General features: G+C 42.9%; 1 protein-coding gene across 1 annotated transcript; it reads right to left on the bottom strand.

The window, feature by feature from the left end:
• Positions 1–453: 453 nt before the first annotated feature.
• LOC308306773 (extracellular calcium-sensing receptor-like) lies at positions 454–12530 on the bottom strand (the record flags this gene model as incomplete). The annotated part of the gene is made up of 11 exons (XM_080751816.1): positions 454–1309; positions 4011–4089; positions 4172–4295; positions 4393–4623; positions 5386–5661; positions 5749–5943; positions 6264–6533; positions 8617–8703; positions 10076–10370; positions 10518–10648; positions 12522–12530. The coding sequence occupies 11 exons, from the start codon at positions 12528–12530 to the stop codon at positions 454–456; spliced, it is 2553 nt and encodes an 850-aa protein (XP_080607942.1).
• Between the last annotated feature and the right edge of the window lie 7056 nt (positions 12531–19586).

The following is a 19586-nucleotide window of genomic DNA, read 5'->3' as shown; positions in this document are numbered from 1 at the left end:
GTGAGGGTTTTTTAATCACGATAAAGGACAACGATTATCAACCCATCCCTACCCACTGATTAGAAAATGGGGACAGACAGAGTTTTTGTTCGCTTTCCTTTTTACTTTTTTGTAATGTGAAAATAATGAATGGATGATCAGTACAAACCTAATTAAACGGATTTGAATATTGGAAAAAGCAATTAACATGCAAAGTGATTTTCAAATTAAAGGTAAGTTAGTACCTACACTATGCATCAGAGTGACTGGTCTTTGCACAAGTGTTTTTATTTCACTGAATAATAATCCACCATGGGAATGAAGGTTATGGGGGTGAGCAGTGGCTTAGCTTTTCAGAGGATGAAAACATGCTTTAGAAACAATTGTGGGGAAAATCAACATTGATGTGAACGTGCACTAATTGGTTGGTCATATTATAAAACCTTCATACAGATTTATTTTAATTATGTGCTTCTACGTCTTGGTGTCACTTCGACCCATGATGGACTTCTTAGTGTTTCTCTCAGGTTTCAAAAGGATTATATAACACTTTGGTCCAAACAGTGCCACCAACAGGCCAAAACTAGATGCTAAAATAGCAAACACCTCCACAACATCTGCATATTTGCCCGGAGAGCTGATATACGCTGGGATGAAGGCGATCCACACGGCACAGAAGATCAACATGCTGAAAGTGATTAACTTGGCTTCATTAAAGTTGTCTGGAAGATTCCTTGCCATGAATGCTAGGAGGCAGCTTAGGAGAGCCAGTAAACCAATATAACCCAGTAAAACTGCAAAACCAACTGTTGATCCCACATCACACTCATAGACTATCTTATCATTGTGGTATTGTGTGTTTTTATGAGGAGTTGGAGAGGCAGAAACAAGCCAGGCGACGCAGACGGCTGCCTGAACGGAAGTAAGAGCCAGAAGTGTTCCTCTCTGCTGCGTTGCACCAAACCACTTCATAATGTCTGCTCCTCCAGGCTTGGAGGCTTTGAACACGGCCAACACCACCATAGTCTTTACCAGGACACAGGAAACACACAGCGTAAAGCTGATGCCAAACGCTGCATGTCTCAGCTGGCAGGTCCACATCCTGGGACGGCCAATGAACAGCAGAGAACACAAGAAACACAGTATGAGGGAAAACAAGAGAAGGAAGCTGAGTTCAGAGTTGTTGGCGCGCACCATGGGTGTGTCTCGATGGTAGATGAAGATTCCCAGGACAATGGTAGAGATAATTGTGCCCAACAATGAGATGGTTGTCAAGGAGATACCCAGGGCCTCGTGGTAGGAGATAGCGGGGCAGTTAAGGAGAACAATACTTCAGTTCTGGAAAGAAGCACCAAAATTTTACAGAGTGTACCTCTTGGGTCATTCTTTAGAAAAATCACATTAGACACTTAATTTTCAAAATGGCCGCCAGTTTTAAAGATGGCCGCCTTTTCGGATATGTTTTACAGGACGCCAGCCAGTTAATATTGAATTTTCATAATATTAAAGTTGTTTTGTAGGTTTTAAAACATCCTGAGTTCATTTATTACACTTTTAAAGCAGCCAGAATAACCTTTCTGACTTTTGGTTGGGGTCTTTCCTCACCTGGGACCCCCCAGACAGACCCCTGAGCCTATTTCAGTAATCGCTCTGCTCCTGCTCCAGAGCAATGTTATATTAGATCTGAAATATGCTCTGAAATAAAAAATGACTAGTAGCAAATAACAGAGGTCTTCCACGGGGGGTCCGGGACCCCTGGGGGATCCTCAGAGCTACTACAGGGGGCCTGCCAAATCTCAATTTTTTTTGTTGAAACTTCGAATGTTTTTATGTATCCTGGTTTCCTGGTATTGTACTTTGATGGTTTATTAGTATTCTCAGTATTATTTATAAAAAAAATGTGTTAAACAGTTATGGTTGACAGCTGTTACTGCAGGGATTGCAATAATGAAGGTATTGCAACTTTTCACTTTGGGCGCAGAACAACATTTCCATTTATTGCACTGCACTCACACTGACCACACGCACGCACGCACGCACGCACGCACACACACACACACACACACCTCTTTGTTATTGTCACCCCAAAACCCTCACCTTATTAGAGCCCATGGTCAATTACGCCCAAAGAGATTCACTACAATACAGTAATTTCAGACATGCAGAATATATTCGTCTTCATCATCATCATCTTCAATGTCCAACCTAATAGTGTTGACACAGTCTCCACCATAGCATAGAGTGAAAGGCAGGTTATTTGAGCAGCTGCACCGTCCCTTACAACCTGCTTTGCAGACACATTTGATGAGCTCAAGTACTGCCTTTGGAGCAGGGAGAGCAAGAAACCTGACTGGAATATACCCTCCACTCTCTGAATTCCATCCATTTTCTTTGATTGGTGGAAGCACAGGGTATGGTATGATCAGGTATGATTTATCCTGCATTGTGACAGAGTTGGCGCGGCGGTAATGTGGTAGCAGTGCAGCACGAGTTGGAGGTAGCATCTCACCCTCCAAGTTCTTTGACAGAAATAGTTCCCATCTGAGTAATCCCAGGGTTGTTGGACCTTTTGAACTGTAAACATGGCATGCAAAATGTTCCGACTGCAATGTTGATGGAAGCTCATCATTTATAAGCTCAGGAGGAATGGCCAATGACCTTGCCAAGGTCCTTGAAGCGGTTAATGGCTTGGTCATCATCATCATCATCAAGTAGGCATTGATGTCTTTTTGGTGATTCCAACAATTGTTACTCCCCAGTCAGCACCTGAAAAACTATGTACGCAAAGGAACCCTTGACATTTGTAACATCCAATAACTTGAACTCACTCGAATATATAAATTTCCTTTTTTTTGTACCGGAGGCAAGGACTTGATAAGGAATCGGGGTATCAGCCTCTTCATGTGTTTGCACTTCCTCAAAATCATGTCCCTTGATGAAGGTATCCTATTATGATGCCTACTTTGTCATACCTGACAAATTGCCCTGAGCTTCCATCAATTGAAAAAAATAGATGGAATTCAGAGAGTGGAGGGTATGAACAGTCAGGTTTCTTGCCCTCCCTGCTGCAAAGGCAGTACTTGAGCTCATCAAATGTGGCTGCAAAGCAGGTTACAAGGGACGGTGCAGCTGCTCAAACAATAACCTGCCTTGCACTCTCCTCCCTGCAAATGCTATAGTGGAAACTGTCAACACTATTAGGGAGGACATGTATAGTGAATTTCTTTGGGGTACAATTGACCGTGAGCTCTTTAAGAGGATATGGTGCGGGTTTTTTTGGGGTGATGATAACAAAGAGGTATGTGTGTGTTGTGTTGTCAATGTGGGTGCAGCGTAATAAATGGACATGTTAGACTGCGCGCCCAAAGTGAGATTTTGCAATACCTTAATTCTTGCAATCCCTGCAGTAACACCTGTGAACCTGTCTGTCTAACACAAAAATGTAATAAATAATACTGAGAATACTAATTAAAACAGTTAAAAAAAAGAAAAGAACTTCCCCATCAAGATTCGGCAGGCCCCCTGTAGTAACTCTGAGGACCCCCTCTGGGTCCCGGACCCCCTGTGGAAGACCCCTGGGTATTTGCTACTACTAATTTTTGCTTTCAGAGCCCAGTTACAACAACTTTAATGCTTCAGTTATGATCTAATTTAACATTGCTCTGGAGCAGGAGCAATGCGATTACTGAGATAGGCTCAGGGGTCTGTTTGGGGGGTCCCAGGTGAGGAAAGACCCCAACCAAAAGTCAGAAAAGTTATTCTGGCTGCTTTAAAAGTGTAATAAATGAACTCAGGATGTTTTAAAACCTACAAAACAACTCTAATATTATGAAAATCGGACATTAACTGGCTGGCGTACTGTTCAGAGGCAGCCATCTTGGAAACATGGCAGCCATTTAGATTTTTCAGTGTCTAATGTGTTTTATCATAGGAACAACCCCTAAGGAGTACTTGTGAAAAGTTTTAGGTTTCTTTCCACTTCTGAAGTATTTTAGTGCAAAAATGCATTTATCTGCCCCGCTAAGAGGAACTCCAGGCTCTTAGGGACACAGTGGTCACGCTGGGGACTGGACCAGAAGTCCTCTGGACAACTGGTGCACTTTGTAGAGTCTGATAAAGACAGCAAGGTTAAATGTATGGTCAAGTACAGTATTGTCCTAAAGATAACCTTCTGTACATTGCTAAAACCTACCAGTCTCATTGCTGATCTCTCCCTCGGAACAAGCAATGCAGTCAAAGCAGCAGACAGGTTCCCCTTTCCTTCTGGCCACACGGGTTCCAGGTGAACAGCTCTCACTGCACACTGACCGAGGAGGCTACAAAGGAAAGTAGCAATGATTAGTAAAAAACTCTAAACTGGATTTCATTCACATCATGAGCTCAACATGAGCTGTTTTAGAAAGCTGAAGTGACCTTTTTGGATTCAAAGTTCCAGAAGATTCTGTCTTCATCCAGGATGAGTTCTTCACCTGCAGAAGAGGCTGACTTCTTGACCACACCTACATTGAGAACCTTTGTGCTTCCATCAGGGAGCCACGCCCAGTTCATGACATCATAGATTGGTAAAGCGTCACCATTTTCATCAAATGATACATGATCACCAAATGGTGTGGTGAACTCGATCCTTTCCAGGTAATACACAAGCTAGAAATGGTGGTGAGCAAAATTATGAAGAGCAAGAGAGTATAAAACCTATTGAATACAATACACAAAATAGTGTACTGTATAGTTACAGTACAATGGATGCTGTCTACATAGACATGGGAAATAGAATTTGATGTACAATGTGCACCAATTATTCACACAACACTGCAAATACGGCTTATTGGCAATATCCACAAACTGTCAACTCTGTGAAATAAACTAAAAATTATAATTTAAATAGCTCACACAGCTAAAATTACAAGTGGTTTCTCCAATGACTACGGCAGGCTAAAAATTATTCCACCCCTTCACGACAAGTGTCTTATCTTTAGTGTACTTAGTAGAGCACCCTTTTGCTGTTATGACCTGCTGCAAACATGATGTACAGTGTAGCTAGGCAATAGCTTCACTCATAGAAGCTGGAGTCTGGCAATGCCTCACTGCATAAGGTTACAACAGCAAGTATTACATTTAATTTTGACACACTTAACTACCTCGACATACAGTAGTAACTTAGTAAGTATACCCCAAAAAAGGCTTGTTCCAAACATTGACGAACATTTAAAACCAGGCAATTAGTATCACTATACGTGTACTTCAATCACTATAATAACATACTGTAATAACTATAAAACATAATGCATTTTTCATCGTACTTTTTTGTCTTGATTTTTAATGATGTCATATTCATCAATTCATTATTATTCTAAATTTGAACCCAAGCAGAAAAATCACCAGGTAACCTCTGAAATAACATTACACCTGCCATGGCTGTATTGTCTGCAAATTGGCACAGCTGTGCCCAGTGAAAGGCCCTCTTCCTGGCACACACTGCAACATGTCATGGAGGGCATGGGCCAGAGAATACACAGCCTTGTACACGTTATACTCTGGCCTGAGGTCAGACACATCCAAAAGGGCAGTTTCTGCTGTTCCTAGGTCCTCTTGTCCAGTACACACCCTTCCACCATCGTCCACCCACTCTGACGGAAGGGGAGGAAATTTACACTGAAACGTGTGCTCCCAAAACCGCCTCATCTGAAAGAAAAGGATAACATAAATCTAATAGCTTATGAATGAAAACAAAATTGCTACTTAAATACAAAAACAAACCAAAAAACTCACTATGGTATTGTCACGGCTGTTGTCAGGATGTATTTTTAACAAGAAGTCCTTGAGACCTGGTATCTCTCCACGACGGATGGCAATGCCCAGGGTGCCTCCCAGGTACGGCATGAATTCTAGAGTCTGGAGTATAGGATCTGTTGTCCAGGCCTCACTGGCCATCCATTGCAGACCTGTCACATTTTGCTTTACCACCTATACAGTATAATACATATGACATATGACTATATGTGTGCTTATTAGTATTGAGATCAAAGGCAACAAATATACAATTACTGACATTTTAAATTGATTAATCTGAAAAAGGGATTAAATTGCATTGCCGTTAAAAACAAGATGGGGCCTGATAACAGCAATACGTCCCTCTAACATAATATCATTGAGATCCTATTGATTGCCCTGGGCTATTGGTGGCGTGCACAAGAAATGTGGTGCTGATCGCGGTGAAGTACTTTGCCATGCAGGATATATTAATAATTTCAGAATACTTCTATTTGTATCATAATAACTCCAACCTCCTCCATGAGATTAACCATATTGCTCCCATGTTCAAATGCAATGACCACACGAGCTGTGGATTTCTTCATCACAGTGACAATCCTCTGGAGTTCAGCTTGGTCATGGTCCCAGGGCAGAACCTCCACATATGCCAGACAACCCAGACCAGACTGGGCCAGCTCAGCCTGGAGGGATCGGGCAGCATTGCGGCCATAGGCGTCATCAGTAAACAGCAGTCCTGCCCAGGTCCACCCGAACCGCCTTATAATCTGGAGCATAGCTTGGACCTGATGGATATAAGAATGGAGGGATAAGACCTGCTGCAGGTTAGATTATTCACATTATATCACATGCCCATTAATTGAATACTTGTGGTTCAACAGGACATCATTCTCACATAGAGCTGAACACACATGTGAACACACATGAACGTCACATATGAATATACACTTGAACGTATACACTAGGACAGAGGTTTGGGGGTTTGGAGGGGAGGGGGTAAGGGCGAGGTGAGGGGGGTTGGAGGGGTGGAAGGGGTTAGGGGGTGATTGTGTATCTGTGTTTGTACATGATTCCTTGCATTTCTGTGCATCAGGGGTTAAGTGTGGGGAGGGGGGGGGGGGGGGGGTGCGGAAAGGGGGGGGAGGGTTCGGAATGGGGCTTCGGAAGGGGGGTGTTACAAGTGGGGGTGACTGTGTGTCTCTGTTTTGGCATAATACTGTGTATTTCTGTGCATCTGTGCTTCCGGGTCAAAATGACCCGAACAGCACTTAAGGTTCAAAAAATATGAGGGGGGTGTAGCATGGGTGTAGTGCAAAAATATTTTTTTTTACATGTTCATCTCAGAAGAATCTTTAAGGCCAGTGAGTTTCAGGTGGAAACAATTTAAACTTCTACCTTTTTTTTCCAAATGAAAATGTAAAACGGGTCAAAATGACCCGAACAGCACTTAAAGGGGAGTTTCGGTCAAAAACGACTTTCCTACCTTTAAAATGTTGATTCAGGAAGCTTCTGGGTTGATCCTGGTTAGTTTTGACCCATAGCAGCATTTTGTTCCATTTTGGATTTTCTCCCCTGCACCCCACGGCTCCAAACGGCACCTCTTGGGTCACTCCATAATCCGGTTATTATTCTCGCTCAAAACTCACTTTTCTCGCTCGGTCTCAGTCCCTGGTAACGTTGTTAGCAAATCCAAGCTACACCAGCTCCTGGTCGCCGCCATGTTTGTTTACTTTTAGCTCAACTCTGAACTCTCAGCCCAGGAGAGAACACTGTGAAATCACGTTTTGTATCGCGTGACTCCCCGACGCGCGACGAACAATAAAACACAAAAATGCTCTTAGCCAAAGAAAAAAGATGTAACTATGTCGACAAAGTCTGCAGAGTGATGTATGGTGTAGCCTCTTGTCTACCTCAACAGGCACAACAGGCTGTGGGGGGAGGGGGGTGGAGCTGTGAGCAGCAGCAGCAGCTCGTGAACGCGCGTTTCCCAACGGGTATGGGATTTCCCAGTGTTTCTCTTGCAGGGCTGAGAGTTCAGAGTTGAGCTTCTTGTAAACAAACATGGCGGCGACCTGGAGCTGTTGTAGCTCGTATATGCTAACAACGTTACCAGGGACTGAGACCGAGCGAGAAAAGTGAGTTTTGAGCGAGAATAATAACCGGATTATGGAGTGACCCAAGAGGTGCCGTTTGGAGCCGTGGGGTGCAGGGGAGAAAATCCAAAATAGAACAAAATGCTGCTATGGGTCAAAACTAACCAGGATCAACCCAGAAGCTTCCTGAATCAACATTTTAAAGGTAGGAAAGTCGTTTTTGACCGAAACTCCCCTTTAAGGGTTAAGGACTTTTATGGCCCTTTTAATACCTCTAAAATAAAATAAAAAATAAACATTGGCCATATTCTAAATATTAGAGGCAGTAATTGTGAAAATAGCCGATCTACATGCTCACAACGTTGTAAGCATGTAGATTGGCTATTTTCACAATAGAACCGTGTTATTCAAAATGTAATGCCTCAATTCTTAGTAGTGCTCGTCAAGGTGGGGTGGGGGGGTCCTCAGTTAAAATATAAATATTTTGGGGGTCACAGGCTGAAAAGGTTGAGAACCACTGCTGTAGTGGAAAATCTGTGAATCTCCTGCATACCGGTAGATCCGCATTCATTTTCTTTTGACACTGAACCTAAACCAGATCCTTCAGCTGCTCCAGCAGTATTATACTGAGTGCGTGTGTGCATGTGTGTGCGTGTGTGTGCGTGTGTGTGTGTGTGTGTGTGTGTGTGTGTGTGTGTGTGTGTGTGTGTGTGTGTGTGTGTGTGTGTCCATGTACTACTTGATACCAACAGATTTTTAGTGTGTAGAATTTCACCTGGAAAGCATCACTTGGGATTGTCCTAAAGAAAGATGGGAACTTATTCTGGTCACTCAGACAGGAGCATGTGGAAAAGTAACTTACCTGAAAAAGACACAAAAGATATGTTCTGTATTATACAACAGATAGTTCCGACAAAGCAATTTCATTGGCTGAAATAGCTTTCCACCCGTGCGAATAATGAGCATTACCACACAGGTCTTATCAAACAAGCGCAAAACCCACACCTTCTTGTGTAATATTGCTTAAATATACTACATTTTCTTTGTATATTTTCCCTTGCAAAACATGTTAGTGGAGCAGAGCAGGGAGAAATACAGCTCCTCACTCAAATCCCCTGCTCAATCCCATTGCCCATGCACTTGGTGCACATTTCCAATCACAGCTCCAAAAAAATAACATAAAAGAAGGTGCTGTGAACAAAAGAAGGGCCTGTGAAGTGTGAACACATAGTGGCAGCTTTTACCATCAGGAGGCCAGAAACCAATTGGAGCAGAATGCCTTCTTTTGACAAACACACAGACTACCCTAAAATCACAGTGTAAGGTCTAGAGACTCTAGATATCCCATAGAATATGATATGAACCCTTCAGTACCATGGACAGCGACCTTGACGAAACACACAGCATGCTTTTTTATCCGCAATTAATCACTGGGCTTACAGTATACTTTTTACAAAGCGATACGGACAATGGCTTTTTCATTATAGTACACGCAATAACAACATTATCCAATGTGGTAATCACCTCCTCACCCTCTCTCTGTCCGCCCCCCCCCCCCCCCCTCTGTCTCTCTGTCTCTCTCACTCTCTCTCTCTCTCTCAAATCAAATCAAATCACGTTTATTTATAAAGCACATTTAAAAACAACTTCCGCTGTACCAAAGTGCTGTACAGGCATTTCATCATCACAGTAACAGTAAACTAACACAATACTAATACAACGATAATGCAACAATAATAAACATCCAGGAGCACATTAACATAAAACAATTACAATCAATAATAAGGCAAAGAGGACGTGTCAGGGGAGTTCAAAAGCTTGTGAATAAAACAGGGTTTTAAGCCTGGATTTAAAAGAGTCGATTGAGGGGGCGGATCTAACGGAGTGTGGAATGCTGTTCCACAGCGCGGGAGCAGCTCTCTCTCTCTCTCTCTCTCTCTCTCTCTCTCTCTCTCTCTCTCTCTCTCTCTCTCTCTCTCTCTCTCTCTCTCTCTCTCCTCTTAAGGATGCAATGTTATAATACATATAAAAAGCTGAATATCACACACAATACTCCTTAATATGCTCCATTCAAAGTCTGCCAGCTCAAGTATATATTGTGTTCTATATCAGGCTGTAGAAAGACGACATACAATGTTTATCATTATATTAGATTTGTAATAACCAAAAATATCCAAAAAGAAGTCATCAATGAATTTGGTGATGATGAAAGGGGGTTCAAGTAGGGAACATACCATGGACACTCTGTACAAACCTAATACACTAGAGATGGCAATAGAATGTGTTGAGGGATCGTCGCCAACAATGCCAAGCACTGGAGGGGAGCCAACACAGCTCTCATCCAACTGAAACTGCTCCTCTCTCCCACTGACCAATGACAACGCTGCACGGAACCCAACTCCAAGTGTGAGACAGTTATCATAGAGACTATATCCCAGAGTCACGTTGGGTAGTAGGCTGGGGTTTCTGTTGATCTCAGCAATTGCAAAGGCCATGGTCTGGGCCATCCTGAAGCCGGGAATGTCAAATCTAACAGACACAAATTACACTGTAACCTTGAATATTTATCTTGGTAGAAATTATTCAAATAAATAATTCAAATAATCCTATGATAATATACAGTATATCAACACAATGTACCTGTTCTGGTTGCTTTTGTATATGTGTGATACTCACCCATAGCAAGTGAGGTCCTGTTGCTTGGAGGTGAAAGACAACTCAGGGAAGACAGAGGAGAAGTGTATCGCAAACAAGCCACCCAGAATAAAGTCACCAGCCTTGTAGATTCTTTTGAATTTAAACTGTGCCTGTAACTCACAAGAAGAGGATGCCGAGGAAGACAAAGGAGAGAATGAAGAGAACAACATCAAGTACATGTATGGAAGCATGTGTATGTCTAGAGAAGCCCTCATAATGACAATCCTCCTCTGTTTAACCCATTTTTCAAATCCTTTTCCAGTTGCTAATATTTTATACACAGTGTTAGGCCATCCCCTGTGCCAACGTATGTCATTACATAATCTATCACAACACCCAGCAGGGCAGAGGCAGAAGTAGAGGCAGGGCTTAACATACATCAACAATCTGGTGATAGCTAGTCCATACCGTTCATCCGTAATTGTCTTCCGAAGTTAGTGGGAGGAGACCATTTGAAACAAAATGCCAAAAATCATGAACAAAACGTCCAATCAACCTCATTTGAGTCACATATGTTGAGTGTTGTGTACTCAACTCACCGCCAGAATGATTTACACTTTGACCCATAGGGGCACCACAAATGGGCCAAATGTAACCATTTGCAAAAACAAGATTTTTGGGGGGTTCAATCTCCTTACCTTGAAAAACATCTCAGGAGTGATGAAGATTCGTGGGAGGGGCCTATTTCTTAAAATCAAAACACCATATCACGAACGCAGGATCCGATCAGTACCAAACCTGAATCACACGTTAAATGGCCTCCGACACAATTATCCCTTGCGTCGGGACTCGGGACAACCACATTTTTCAAAATTGCGCCAGTACTCCCATGAAGTATTTTCTCTTGATTTCCCAATGTGTTCATTTGTTTGTTATGACCCAACATCAATGCCTCTGCACCTTTTACATACTTTTATGGATAAATAGAAATTGGAAACCTTTGTCTGGTCATTTTTCTACAACAACCTAACCATTGCCCCATGGTAAAAACCCAGTAGCTTAACAAGAACAGTACAATCTCAGCTTTAATTCACATATGAAGAAGCCATCTGTGATTTGTCACATATATTTCTGTTTCTGTGTCTTCACTCTGGCGGCCATTCCTCAAGCACAGTTACACACCTGTAGCCTGCTTCCAGTCCATAGACCCCGCCCACTCTCAGAGTGGACTCTTTCTCTGGTCTGGAGCTGAGTACAGGAATCGGCTTTTATTTTCGGCTGCTCCAATGAGCGCTGGGGGTGGGTCTAACGAATATCCAATCCGCGCAGCAGTTGAAACGATTCAAACGAAGTTCACACACAGGCAGGCTGAGGAAGGCACACACGCACACACGCTGAGTTCACCAAGCTGTTAATGTTGATTACATGTTTCTGGTCGCAGTTCTGTCACTGTCACTGGCACAGACAGACAGACACACACACAATCACACTCGTGACCGTGCGTCGCGTCCACCGTGCGCCTCGATCACCGTGCGTCGTGATCACTCGTGCGCGGATGCGCGCGTGCACGCTCGCAAAAAGTCTCCCCCCCGTAAATCGCTTAGAATAGGGCACAGGTTCAGACTACTGCGTGAGTCTGAGATCAGGCTAACACACCTGTCTCCATTCCCTCATCAGCCCTGCAGTTGCCTGACAATAACTCTCCTGTGTCCACTTCACTACATGGACACTAAAGGTGGTTGCACACTGCTGCGTTTTTCGGGCCGAATATCGGAGTGAATTTCGGAGCACGCAAATAAAAAAATCAAAGTCACGTTATGTCAGTCACGTTTGCACACTGCGCCCGTTTCGCGCACCACTCTGTCCCTTGCTCTCTCTATCTCTCTCTCTCTCCTTGCCCTGAAAAACGCATTTCGCAACGAAAAACGCAGCAGTGTGCAACCAGCTTAACTTTAATACATTTGATAGGCTTCTGGGTCCTCACTAGCTCTGGTCCATAGCAAACTCCACTAACGCTATGGACCAGAGCTAGGTCCTCCTCACCTGACCCATGGTGATAAATTAACTCAAAAAGCCTATGTGTTGATGTCTGTGAGTTTGAACCCTGGATTGTGCAGAATAAACATGTTAATTCCTTCCTTACTTCAACCGTTTTGATCCAGAGACTTCTGCTGATCGACTGTCCGCCTCTTGCTTTTTTATACTTCCTCTTCCTGCTCACAATGCCCATCCCTGTCCTTCCTATTGCTGTACAGCATGCAGCAGTTATGGCATGTATTTATTTCCCTAATTAAATAATTAAATAAAACAATAAATCATATTGTAGCAATTCCTTGGACATCACTGTTTTATTTAAATATAAATTAATACATTGATTAATGATTGAAGGAAACGTTAACAAAATGCATTGAATGAGACCTGACTTAAAACAGCAAGTTCATCAGTTAAAAAATTATAAAATGGGAAGGGAAACTAGGTAACTTTAAGCCTTATATACTGTATATCATAGTATGTAACGCCCAGGATGCAAACTCTGGTCTCCCACATGAAAGTCCAATATCTTAACCACTTGACCAAAGGGATATCCCTGTAGACTGGGGGAGATACTAGACTTTTGAGGCCATCAGGCTGAGGCAGTGAGTCACTCTGCTACACTCATCCCCCTTTCTACCTCCTCCCACTGGGAAACCTGATCTGGGTCACGGCACCAATGCCCGGGATTCAAATCCGGGTCTCCCGCATGGAAGTCTAACATCTTAACCACTAGACCAAAGGGATATCCCTATGGACCGGGAGATACTGGACTTTTTTTAGGCCTTCAGGTTGAGGCAGTGAGTCGCTCTGCTACATATACCGGTATATAGAGTATACACTGTATGTCTCTGTGTGTGTGTGTGTGTGTGTGTGTGTGTGTGTGTGTGTGTGTGTGTGTGTGTGTGTGTGTGTGTGTGTGTGTGTGTGTGTGTGTGTGTGTGTGTGTGTGTGTGTGTGTGTGTGTGTGCGCGCACGCGTGTGTGTGCGTGCGTGCGTGCGTGTGTGCATGCGTGTGTAAATATTTTAGCAGTCATTCCCCTTATCAGCCACTATTGTGCTGTTTTGTTCCACAGCTTATGTTGACAGTCCACTGTTTTGTTGACATCACTTGCAAGGACTTCTTTGTCTGTGAGGGGAGGGGGGAGCCCGGTCAGGGTTGTGCACCGAGTTGATTGATTGAGCCATAAGTATCAAACTCGTTCTGTGCTCGTTAGTGCTCTCTATAATCAATTAAAGCATCAAAGACAGCTGTTTGATGCCAGGCAGAGAGGGGAGAGGGGAGTGTGTTTGTACACACACACACACACACACACACACACACACACACACACACACACACACACACACACACACACACACACACACACACACACGCACGCACAAACCTTTGACTGTTTACGATTATATTCTCATATCTTACCGTATTGTACTGTAACTTTGCTATTATATCATAAATTACATTTGGGATTCTGTTACTGGGGGCTTTTGGTTGCTTAAGAGACTGAGAAAGTGTACTTCCAGGACATCAACATTTTAGCAATCAGTGACTTGTGGTCATGTGAAGATAGTGAATGGGTGATCAGTACAAACCTAACTAAACAGGTTTGAATATTGGAAAAAGCAATTAACATGCAAAGTGATTTTCAAATTAAAGGTAAGCTAGTACCTACACTATGGATCAGAGTGACTGGTCTTTGCACAAGTGTTTTTATTTCACTGAATAATCCACCATGGGAATGAAGGTTATGGGGGTGAGCAGCATGCAGTGTCTTAGCTTTTCAACTGAGGATGAAAACATGCTTTAGAAACAATTGGAAAATCAACATTGATTTGAACGTGCACATATTGGTCGGTCATTTTATAAAACCTTCATACAGATTTATTTTAATTTATTATCATTGACTCTCTACATCTTGGTGCCACTTCGACCCATGATGGACTTCTTAGTGTTTCTCTCAGGTTTCAAAAGGATTATATAACACTTTGGTCCAAACAGTGCCACCAACAGGCCAAAACTAGATGCTAAAATAGCAAACACCTCCACAACATCTGCATATTTGCCCGGAGAGCTGATATACGCTGGGATGAAGGCGATCCACACGGCACAGAAGATCAACATGCTGAAAGTGATTAACTTGGCTTCATTAAAGTTGTCTGGAAGATTCCTTGCCATGAATGCTAGGAGGCAGCTTAGGAGAGCCAGTAAACCAATATAACCCAGTAAAACTGCAAAACCAACTGTTGATCCCACATCACACTCATAGACTATCTTATCATTGTGGTATTGTGTGTTTTTATGAGGAGTTGGAGAGGCAGAAACAAGCCAGGCGACGCAGACGGCTGCCTGAACGGAAGTAAGAGCCAGAAGTGTTCCTCTCTGCTGCGTTGCACCAAACCACTTCATAATGTCTGCTCCTCCAGGCTTGGAGGCTTTGAACACGGCCAACACCACCATAGTCTTTACCAGGACACAGGAAACACACAGCGTAAAGCTGATGCCAAACGCTGCATGTCTCAGCTGGCAGGTCCACATCCTGGGACGGCCAATGAACAGAAGAGAACACAAGAAACACAGTATGAGGGAAAACAAGAGAAGGAAGCTGAGTTCAGAGTTGTTGGCACGCACCATGGGTGTGCTGCGATGGAAGACGAATATTCCCAGGACGATGGCACAGATAATTGTGCCCAGCAACGAGATGGTTGTCAAGGAGATACCCAGGGCCTCGTGGTAGGAGAGGAACTCCAGGCTCTTAGGGACACAGTGGTCACGCTGGGGACTGGACCAGAAGTCCTCTGGACAACTGGTGCACTTTGTAGAGTCTGATAAAGACAGCAAGGTTAAATGTATGGTCAAGTACAGATTGTCCTAAAGATAACCTTCTGTACATTGCTAAAACCTACCAGTCTCATTGCTGATCTCTCCCTCAGAGCAAGCAATGCAGTCAAAGCAGCAGACAGGTTCCCCTTTCCTTCTGGCCACACGGGTTCCAGGGGAACAGCTTTCACTGCACACTGACCGAGGAGGCTACAAAGGAAAGTAGCAATGATTAGTTTCAGTCTAAACTGGATTTCATTCCCATCATGAGCTCAACATGAGCTGTTTTAGAAAGCTGACCTTTTTGGATTCAAAGTTCCAGAAGATTCTGTCTTCATCCAGGATGAGTTCTTCACCTGCAGAAGAGGCTGACTTCTTGACCACACCTATATTGAGAACCTTTGTGCTTCCATCAGGGAGCCACGCCCAGTTCATGACATCATAGATTGGTAAAGCGTCACCATTTTCATCAAATGATACATGATCACCAAATGATGTGGTGAAGTTGATCTTTTCCAGGTAATACACAAGCTAGAAATGGAAAATTATGGAAAGCAAGAGACTTTATAAAACATAATTGACATAACTGTTGTGGCTACTACACCCTTTGATATTTACCCACAATATAAACATGAACTGTAAGTTCTCCCAGCCTTCCTGTACAATAGATGCACATCACATATATTGTACATGCATGTCAGGATTTTATTTGTATTCATTCAAGATTCATGAAACGTATACTTCACACCAGAATGTTGGGTCAAGCTGTACTGACTGAAAAACCTTGTGTTCCAAGTAATGAATGAATTACTGTATTTTGACACACCAACTTAAATTGGGACCATTGTTGTTTATGTAGGGTGGAGGGCAGGGGCATTCTCTTTCTGGACATTTAAAGGGGTATATTAAATCGTCCGGCCATTAGAATACATGAGCCAAACAATGTCATAATTAGAAGTGAACACTGATAAAAAAAAATATGCTGCCAGGCAATTGGTATTAGTATGCCATTACATTGGTATTAGTTTACCAATTTAATATTTACAGAAACATTAACAGGTAAACTGAATTAGTATTACACCTGCCATGGCTGTATTGTCTGCAAAGTGGCACAGCTGTGCCCAGTGAAAGGCCCTCTTCCTGGTACACATTGTAACATGTCATGGAGGGCATGGGCCAGAGCATACACAGCCATGTACACAGTATACTCTCCCCTGAGGTCAGACACATCCAAAAGGGCAGTTTCTGCTGCTCCTAGGTCCTCTTGTCCAGTACACACCCTTCCACCAGCATCCACCCACTCTGATGGAAGGGGAGGGAATTTACACTGAAACGTGTGCTCCCAAAACCGCCTCACCTGAAGAAACCCAATGCAGACTTAAACATACCATACCATGGGATACCTAGTGAATATAAAGAACCATTATCATTTAAATCAAATTAGATATTTAAACAAACAAATGCATACAGCATGTGAAAAAAAGATGTGTGTAGATATGAAATGGGCCTACTGGCAGTGTGCTCATAAAATGTGGTGTTGATTGTTCCAGCAGTTTGCAAGATTAGCTCTGGATAGTCTCTCTCACACAGACTCACACACACGCACGAACACACGCACGCATGCACAAAGGCACACACGCACACGCACACACACACACACACACACACACACACACACACACACACACACACACACACACACACACACAGTTACAGCTTAAAAGAGTAGTTCAACACCCCAAAAATGCTTTATTTCTATGCAAAGGCGCATGTTATTATAAAAGACTCACTATGTTATTTTCATTGCTGTTGTCAGGGTCATTGTCAGGATGTATTTTTAACAAGAAGTGCTTGAGACCTGGTATCTCTCCGCGACGCATGGCAATGCCCAGGGTGCCTCCCAGGTACGGCATGAATTTAGGAGCATGGAGTCCAGCGTATGTTGACCAGGCCTCGCTGGCCATCCATTGCAGACCTGTAAGATTCTGCCTCATCACCTGTTGGTTGTGTTTAGCAAAGCACATTAGTATATTTAGTCCAGTAATTTTAGGCCAAAATTAGGCTAAACCTAAAACAAATTGCAATAGTAGCAAAATCAACTGATTTTGTATCTTCAATATGTCCTTAGTGAGGGAAAAAAAGTCCCAAGGAATCCCATCAGGGGAAAGTTTTGAAAACGACCTACCTACCTTCACTTACTATACACTACACTATAAAGGAAAAAATGACTCCCAAAAAATCTGCTTTAAGTGGGATGTGAGGGGTCAAACTAGGGGTTTTTAATTATTCTGAATCCATTGCAAGCATTTGTTTTGCACGAAAAACATTCCTTGGGCAAGAAATGGCCCCTCAAAACGATGGTTTAGTGATTTTCACAGTCTTTTGGGGTCCGTTTTTACCCCAAGGAATGTTTTTCATGCAAAACAAATGCTTGCAATGGATTCAGAATAATTAAAAACCCCTAGTTTGACCCCTCACATCCCACTTAAAGCAGATATTTTGGGAGTCATTTTTTCCTTTATAGTGTAGTGTATAGTAAGTGAAGGTAGTTAGGTCGTTTTCAAAACTTTCCCCTGATGGGATTCCTTGGGACTTTTTTTCCCTCACTAAGGACATAATGAGGATACAGAATCAGTTGAGTTTGCTACTATTGCAATTTGTTTTAGGTTTTTTCATATAACGACTGGACTAATTATGTAAAGGCAAATGAGCACCGCACAGCTATGTGTTCTATGAACTATCAAGGAAAATGCAATTTGATACAGTTTTAGTTTATAACAATATAATTGATGTATTAAAGCAATGAGACATGTTGATGATGTTTGCTCATTGTGCAGAGTATTCATTGCCTTTGAAAGTATTATTTCAAAGAAGGTAAAAATACACAATTGCTGAGCTTTTAAATTGATGAACCTAAGCACTCCAATAAAGAAAAACTATGTATTTTCATATATAATGGATGAAGGAATTCAAAAGAACTCATTTCAGATTCCTTATCACTTTGAATCCCAAAATTAACATAATAACACAAACCTCTTCCATGAGATTAACCACATGGCCCTCGTGCGCAAATGCAATGACCACACGAGCTGTGGATTTCTTCATCACAGTGACAATCCTCTCATGTTCAGCTTGTTCATTTTCCCAAGGCAGAGCCTCAAAATATGCCACGCAACCCAGACCAGACTGGGCCAGCTCAGACTGCAAGGATCGGGCAGCATTGCGTCCATAGTCATTATCAGTAAACAGCAGTCCTGCCCAGGTCCACCCATACCGCCTCATAATCTGGAGCATAGCTCGCACCTGGATAAAGAATGGGGGGATAAATCACAAGTGCTTAGGTTAGAATTAGTCTGGGATCACTTCACTTTTCGGGTTTGTAACCGGTCTGGAGCGGAAACCACAAAACGTCACGTTGTAGTACTCAAGGACTACACTTTGCCGGAAAGATCAAACCGGATTCAGTTTTAACCCAAAATATTCCCCTGCGCTCAAGGACACATTTTTAGGGCCTACCTAATAAACTCCTTGATGCGGAGTAGTTTTGCTTTTGAAAAATTCGTTTGGTATATGCATCTTTTAGTCCAACTTTTAGCGACTGGCAAGACTACACTAGGCTACTCGAGCATTTTAATAGGTATTCGGGAAACAAACGGAGGGAACCAAATCGAAGCGATGCCGCTTCTTCTAGTGGTTTCCGCGCTCTAGGCGGAAACCAAACGGCCTGTTGTGAACGAACACCAGGCTTTTTCTCAGAAAGCCTGGTAGGCGAGGTTAGGTTAGAATAACCGTTAGATCACTCACGCAATGGTAGATCAGTGAACCTACACAGATTCAACAATGGAAAAGGTCCAATCATTCTCTTTTGATGCTGTTAACACACACACACACACACACACACACACACACACACACACACACACACACACACACACACACACACACACACACACACACACACAGAGGTGAGAGGTGAGAGGTGAGAGGTGATGATAGATTTTGTCCAGTGCGTGCAGCATGTACCACATTGGTACAGATGTTTAGTCTGTAGAAGTTCACCTGGAAGGCATCACTTGGGATTGTTCTAAAGAAAGATGGGAACTTATCCCGGTCACTCAGACAGGAGCAGGTAGCATAGTAACTCACCTGAAAAAGACACGAAAGTGTTCTGTAATATACACTCCTGGTACATTTCCCCTGTAAGTAGAGCCCCTGTAAATAACTTTTTCATCCATGGCACCCCTGAATTACACTGTTAA

Source organism: Nannobrachium achirus, assembly GCF_963921795.1.
Source record: "Nannobrachium achirus genome assembly, chromosome: 21".
Lineage (NCBI taxonomy): Eukaryota > Metazoa > Chordata > Actinopteri > Myctophiformes > Myctophidae > Nannobrachium > Nannobrachium achirus.
This window is presented reverse-complemented; position numbering and strand designations above follow the sequence as displayed.